The sequence below is a fragment of the Cherax quadricarinatus genome, chromosome 4, assembly GCF_038502225.1.
Source record: "Cherax quadricarinatus isolate ZL_2023a chromosome 4, ASM3850222v1, whole genome shotgun sequence".
Taxonomy (NCBI): Eukaryota; Metazoa; Arthropoda; class Malacostraca; order Decapoda; family Parastacidae; genus Cherax; species Cherax quadricarinatus.
In genome coordinates, this window is record NC_091295.1 from 44652011 (window position 1) to 44659236 (window position 7226).

The 7226-nt window shown below is 44.4% G+C and overlaps 1 protein-coding gene across 1 annotated transcript; it reads right to left on the reverse strand.

Moving 5' to 3' along the window:
- Positions 1-4336: 4336 nt before the first annotated feature.
- Positions 4337-6113, reverse strand: LOC138854570 (uncharacterized). Its single transcript, XM_070098531.1, has 5 exons — positions 5990-6113; positions 5568-5651; positions 4966-5490; positions 4696-4886; positions 4337-4549 (listed from the first exon to the last, which is right to left on the reverse strand). The coding sequence occupies exons 1-5, from the start codon at positions 5990-5992 to the stop codon at positions 4426-4428; spliced, it is 927 nt and encodes a 308-aa protein (XP_069954632.1). The 5' UTR covers positions 5993-6113; the 3' UTR covers positions 4337-4425.
- Between the last annotated feature and the right edge of the window lie 1113 nt (positions 6114-7226).

Genomic DNA, 7226 nt, shown 5'->3' on the forward strand with positions numbered 1-7226 from the left:
GCAACGGCAAGAGTACGAAGGGCGAGCCTCATGACAATTAAGGCAAGAGGGAGTTTGATTGCAAGACTTATTAGAATGGTCATTGGCATCAGACTGGGCATTCGGCTATAGATCTGAAATATTTTGCTGGGTAGCCAAGCCACCAGAAATTCCTACACTGTTGCAGTGTAGGGATCACCTTCCGAACTTTTAACCGAATTCCTGCTAAATAAACAATGGGAGTTCACGGCTGTCAAAAGTTAAACGAGCCACATTGCAAGGGTAGTCTTCACCTGTGGGCAGGAAGAACACAGGTTCTACCTTGAGAATTGGGAGATCTTAGAGTTCAGCTGTTCGAGAATGTCTTTGCCACATGTCTGGAAATTCTGTTGGACTATGGTATGGGGGCAGAATAACAGTACCACTAAAAGAATTGAGGGAATGTTTTTTGATAGTGATAGGAATGGTATAGATATGTGAAAGAAAAAAAAATGAGCTTTGGTAGAATTCTGGACTGATGATTCACATACCACTTGAGGAAATATCTACCAGCGTGGTATAGGAGTGCTTTGCCAATACTATGGTCAGAAAGGCAGTAGAAGTCTATCTTAATGTAAAGAATTTAGTCCATTGTGTGGTCCGAAACAATGGAGGGAGTGCATGACGTGTCGGTCTTTTCAGAGTAGAATGGGAAGGTAACAAAGTAGCATCAGGAGATTGTCATTGACGTTTAGAAGTGGGACCAGAGTGTCCGACGTGGGACAGGCTGGAGATTCGAAAAATCGCTACACTATAGAGGGAGAATCCAGAAGCAGTCAAAGGAGAGTGGAGGTCAGACAAATCGAATGAGTCAGTCAAAACCCCAGCACCTGAAGAGGATGACTAAACACCAGCAAGAGGTACAGGGGCCTTAGTAATGTCCAAAGAGTGGCCAAAAGACTAGGCCAGAATGGGGTGCAGTAACAAGGGGCCTGGGTGTAGTGGTGTCATGGATTGGGTACTCCACGATTAGGTTACTTTTCTTAAGAAAAAAAAACGGGGGATTGGAAAGAGTTCCTAGGAGAAGTGAAAGGGCTAGAAATCTCCCTCCGTGCCCAAGAGGACCTCGGCACCGCAAGTAGCGCAGATTCAGCATGGAACCCGTGCCGTGCCATGCCCTACCCATCATGCCAGTAAACCAGCAATCTGGGATAGCAACCTCACATCTGCCGAGCTACCTCGGACAAGAGGGCGGCTGGATATCTGCCACAAAGCCTACCTTTGGCCACCACCCCTGGAATCCGAAAGGTGGCTTCCAGAGATACACCACTCCCGAAAGACACCCAAAGCCACCCTCCGGGTACCAGAGAAGGATCGGAACATCCCCAGGCGATCCAGATTCCATGGCAAACTATGCCACTGCCAAGAACCTCAATGGAATGGACCCTGGTACCCTTACCTACTGGTACCCTTACCTAGGAACTAGCACACCTGTGGGAAAAAATTCCAAAGGCCAAAAAGGAAGGGCAAAAGTGAGAGGAAATTAGAGGATGGGATAGGGAAGGGGGGATTGGGGGTAATTAGGTAGTCTGAGGAAGGAGACCAACAGGTCTAATTCCTCAAACCAAGAGCCTCTTCACCACCCCAAGGAGCCCCCCTTTGAAGAGGTAAGCCACTGCAATCGTATCTTACGATTTCGCGAGTCTGCCCTTCATCACCCTTAATACATAATCATTTGATTCAAGGAAACTGCTTCAATTCCTCAAAACAAGTGCCCATTGGTATCAGCCCCTCCCCCCCCCTTCTCCCTTCCACTGAACAGCTCGCCTGAATTAAACTAATGCTAAACCCTCTACTCCACAGGTGCGCTTGTGACTGCTGGAGGCGAGCTAGGCGTTAGAGTCAGTTTCAGTAGGTTGCTTTATACTGCAAGGCAAAATTATCATGGAGAGTGCTAAATATGTAGAGATTATACTGCTCCTGTTGGGGGAAGCGAAGGCATTCAGGCTCTGTTCAGGGAACTGGAGCACATGTTCAGTGCTCTGGATGAAGAGCCCTTCAACAAGAACCAAGGAAGAGTAAAGGAGGGAATTGAGAATAGTGAAGGAGGGACTTTTGTTAAGAAACTTTCGGGAGTAATGGGTATTTAGTGGTTTCTGCTGGTCAAGTTTTGAGACTAGCCACTTTTCAGTCAAGCACATCCGGCATATCTTCCCGTGGTATCCGGGCGAGAGGCATGTGACCTCTCCAGTCATGCAAGTTTTTTCTCCATGCATGACTTGAAAAATTAACTTTGGTGTCGGCTGCATTCTACTCCATTGGCGAATTTGGAGCCTATACTTCTGCATCGTTAATCTGAAGCTTTGGGACTTTCCAGAATGGTTGGGAAGAAACTAGGGAATGAACTTTCAGGTAACCCAGGTAAAAAGGTTTGAGTTCTAGTCATTAGAATCTTCATGGGGTCCAATAAAAATGTTTGCTGAAAAGTACGAAGATCATGGTAAATTTACGTTGGTCATATCCGATCTTAACTTCCTCTAGTAGTCCCCCCTCCCTCTCTCCCCCCCCCCCCCACAGTTATTCAAAAAGATTAACTTTTAGTGTTCCTGTTCGCCGGTTCTTATTACACTGGTTCGGAAAAACTTCTGGCAGACATGGAATTATGAAATTTGCACCATCAAGTCTGCTTGTTGGGCACCCCCACCCTTCCCCCAGACCTGTGTCTTTTAGAACTGTTCCACTTAACTTCCGGTGGGTCCCTCTACTTACGAGAATTTCAGGCCTGTTATGAGATAGTCTCCAAAGCAGAAGTCTAGCTCTACTGCAGCCTTCCTGCAAGTTCAGTTCTGGGGGGGGGCTAACTGCCTTTACACCAGAACCCTGCAACCATGTGCCTCATTAAGAACTAAATGGACAGTGAACACCTGGATAGACTCCATGCCCAAGCAATGAAAGACTTCTAACTGGAATGAAACTTGCAATGAAGCAAGCCAAGAATGGCATGGATCTCTGCAGTAAACCGACTAATTTTACCAAACCGTCACTGGCAGTTTGCGTTAAACCCACAGGAATCTAAATCAGGATGCGAGGTTTTTTTCCAAAGGGCAGGGCAGTAATAACAGTAGCCTCGAGCATGGAGGACTTACCACATGGAACACCAAATCTTACAATGCCTCGGGTTTCAGCTTAAGTTAGATATAGAGTGTGCTCAAGATATACTTTCCTACAAAGTGTTAGTTTTGTATTGTACGAAAGCCCAAGCTACGGAAAGTCAAAATTCTGAAGCAGCAGCCTACATTGGAACATCAGCCAGGAAAATTTAACTGAACCCTCAGTACTGCAGCATAGGTCAGTAGTAGGTGCATTACAGACAATTGGCCTAGTTAAAGTTTGAGCCTACAGGGAAGTACAGAATGCACCGAGCCGTATCCCTATAAGGAGATACAGGGTTTACATGTAGCGAGAAGTCATCTAGGCCATACTTAGGAAAGGTCAGTAGACAGGCCAAGCAATGTCTGCTTGGGCCGTTTAGACATTTGCCATACTTTCATTATAATCCCACATTATCACTGCTCTTGTCAGTCGACTGTTCTGGTTCAGTTTGTAGTGTCTATAGAATGTTCGTCTGCATTTTCATTTTCTAGGCATAGCGAGTCATGGAGGAGGGGGGGAAGGGGGAGGGTGAGAGAGAGAGAGAGAGAGAGAGAGAGAGAGAGAGAGAGAGACCCAGCTGCTAGTTAGCTATCTGAGGGGAATTTAAGAGGTACTGGCAGAAAGCAGCATTAAGGAGTGAAGAGCAAAGCCCTTTACAAATGAAGGACTTAAACTAGTAAGCATCATGCAGAGGTAAACTCATTCTTACAGAGAAGACTTGATACTTAAACCATGAATACTGTTCACGAGGCCTACAAAAAAAAAGAAATAAAAAATACATGTTTCAGTATGAAAACTTGTAGGCGATATGTACAGCCTGGAAAGAACCCAGGGACTAGAGGGGAGGAGATTTCAGAAAGCTGAAATTACTTAAAATTGATCAGGATGGGGGGGGGGGGGAAAGTGAAAACTCTCAGGGTTACACAGTCCACGTGTAAAGGGGGAGGAATCAAAAGGTATTTGGGGAACTGGGGTACAGCTAATTCCCTGCGTGAAGAGCCACTCGTCACAGTCATGGAACCTCCCAGGAGGGATTTAAGTTTAAGCTGTGTACATTGTAATGGGACACTGAAAGCAAGCCAAAGGTTAAGGTAAATGTGCAGGAAGTGAAGGACCTACATAAGCATTTAAAATATGGAGGAGTTGCCACTTCCCTAATCCCATGGGGGGAAAAATGTAAAGCTGTAGAAGTCTTAATGAAGTGCTGGGCTATTTAGAGACAATAAAACTTGAAGAATTTAATAGCCTAGAATTTTTAGGAACATTTTTGGGGCTAAGAAAAATAAATGCTATTTAAAGGTAATTAAGCAGAGGTTAGAAGCTCGGCAGGTTGTAGCCACCAGCGACCAGGACGGTGTCAGTTATCGTTTGGTAGGCCGTTACAGTGTTCCTTTCAGTGTTTACAATTGTTCTCACTAGCGTCGACGTAAGCGTTAATCTGAAAGCAAAAAAGTTTAAGGTAGCATTGTAAATGTTTGCCCCCAGTAGTAACATTGACGCCAGGACAGTAAACTAGTCATGATGCATTCCGATATAAGAGGCAGAGTACTGGTAGTCTATACTTTAAAATTTAGTGAAACTTACGCTTGGGCGACTGTCGTCGTGTAAGTAACTTGGCTGATAATATAAGACGTATGGGTAATGGTGACATGGTCTATCGAGACGTCCGTCACGATACTGAAGTAAGACTTCGTGCAAGTCACAGTCAACGAAGTTGGCCGGTGAATCAATGTTGACTGGAGGGCAACACGATCATCCACGGGAGTCTGTACGATCTAGGGTAGGAGAAAAAGTTTGAATAAAGCTTAAATTATTAAAATCTATTTACAAGTTAGAGAACAAACAAGAACTTACACTACGCGTTGTGGTAGTTATAGTCTGGACGCTGAGGTGGGTTAGTGTAACAGCAACGCTATGGAAAGCTTGGTCCGTCAGGGTGATGAAGCGGTCGACGGTGATTACTCGAGTGACCGTGGGAGTTATAAGAGCTTGAACTCTGCTAACCTGACTACTGGTACCAGTCCTTCCACCAGCTAAGATACCAGCTCCGCTCCTACCAGTCCCAGCTTGACTAGTACTAAATTGACTAAAAGCATTGCCTCTTATGTTTGAAGGTAGAGTGCCATCAGTACCTTGGACGTTAACACCAGCAATTGTACCACTGTCGCTCAGTGGACCAGAGCTTATTGCAGCATTACTTCTGCGACTGTCTTCTGCAGGCACAGTACCTAGCAGATTACCGAAATTGCTTTCAGCTGCAGGGGACCTGACTCCAGGAACGAGGCGGCCACTATGAAATTCTGATGAAGCAGCTGCGTATGTATCTTGTCCGGAAGTTTCCGTAGTACCAGAGTCGGCGGCCGTTCCAGGCAAGACATGCTGGAAGAAAAGCACATTTTAGTATGAAGTTTGTGGTCAGAAGTGAGAATATCAATTTTTTTTTTTTTTAAGTTTACCTGGCGGTTGCGGAGTATATCGGGTATTCCCGATAGTGTTATCGGGGACAGTGAACAGAGCAGCAGTATTAGAAGGAAGTTCATCTGTAAAGATTAGAGTCAGGAAGTAAAGTTTGGGTAAAATTTAGACTTAACAAAACTGGTATAAAAAATTTTAAATTATTAGTTTTGAGAGACAAGCGTTTTGGTAGTTTAAAGAGTAACTAACTACATCTCCCGGGTCAGACAGCGAGAAGATCCAGTCTAGTAGAAGGGAACCAAGTCTGAGTCAATTAGTTAAATAGTACCTATCCATCTGTATTAAACGATGACTAGGCTCTTAATTACAACTAAAATTCTGATACATAAAAATCTACTAAGAGTATTTTAATGATAAACGTGATCTTCCCCACAACACTAAAGCTTATTGTAATAAGACATACCATGAACACCAGATAAATAATTAATGCTACTGGGAATGTTCAGTGTGCGGAGGTGAAGAGTGAAGTGATCTGTCTGGTCTCTCCAGTGTATGTTAACACTTCTGTTCCCCCCTCCCATACCCCTATACCTCCCCCACCCTGCCACCCCTCCCCTTCCAAAACCCTCTTACCCCTCCCCTATCCCCCACAATACAACCCCGCCCCTCTCCCCACCCTCCAACCCCTCCCCAATCTATCAAAACAATCCTCATTTACCTTCCCATAATGTGTATATAATGAGATGTGTATATTTCTCAGTGTCTCTACTTGGTATACACTGCATGTATGCAGAGAATTTACATAGACAGTCATTGCTGGTGGAGTTAAAGTGAAATGGGGCGTTTATGATCCTCAGCTAGTCGATAGGCTTCAAACCTAAGTAACCAACAACAAAAAATAGCTTTACTTTTATAATTATTTTTAGAATTTATATATATATATATATATATATATATATATATATATATATATATTTATATATTATATATATATATATACATTTATATATTATATATAAATATAGGGAGGTACCACCTCTAGAACTGTCATGGGGACCCTCATCCTCAGAGAAAAGAATAAACTTGCTTCAGGGAAAACTCAAGATTCTCCCTGAAGCTGTTTGAGAATTTTCTCCTACCACCCCCTATATTATGTATATATATTTTATTTAAAGACAAAATACATTGACGAAACATTCGCAAAAATATGATACAAAGTAAAACAACATAGGTAACTCAGAGCTACATCTCGAATACTTCGTCCAGCTCCCCTGCGGTGGGCCGCGTGCCCAGAATGCTGCAGGCATTTCCTCTCTGGATCGCAACACTGAGTCTCTGAAAGAGGAAGCTGGTCGCCCTGTGGTCCTTGGTTTCTATGATGAGCTTTTCACCCAGCTCTTTGAGGAACTTTAGAGCACACTTGCCCCATGCTCCAAGGGTCGCCAGTCGTCAGTGGTCAGTCGTCACGTGAGGTCACAGACCCTGAGCTGCTTTGGGGATTAGCGTGGACGGTTACAAAGCATGGCTTGCTTCTGCAGTGTTTTAAAAACTGAGGTTGGAGAGTTGAAGGAGGAGGTCTTGCTTCTCCAGGAGGAGATTAGGAGGCTGAAGGTCCACCTCAATGGGTCTGGGAGAGAGTGTGAGGTGGCTGGAGTTGTGGGGAATGAGACTTCTAGCAGTGAGGTGCAGTCTGTCTCTCG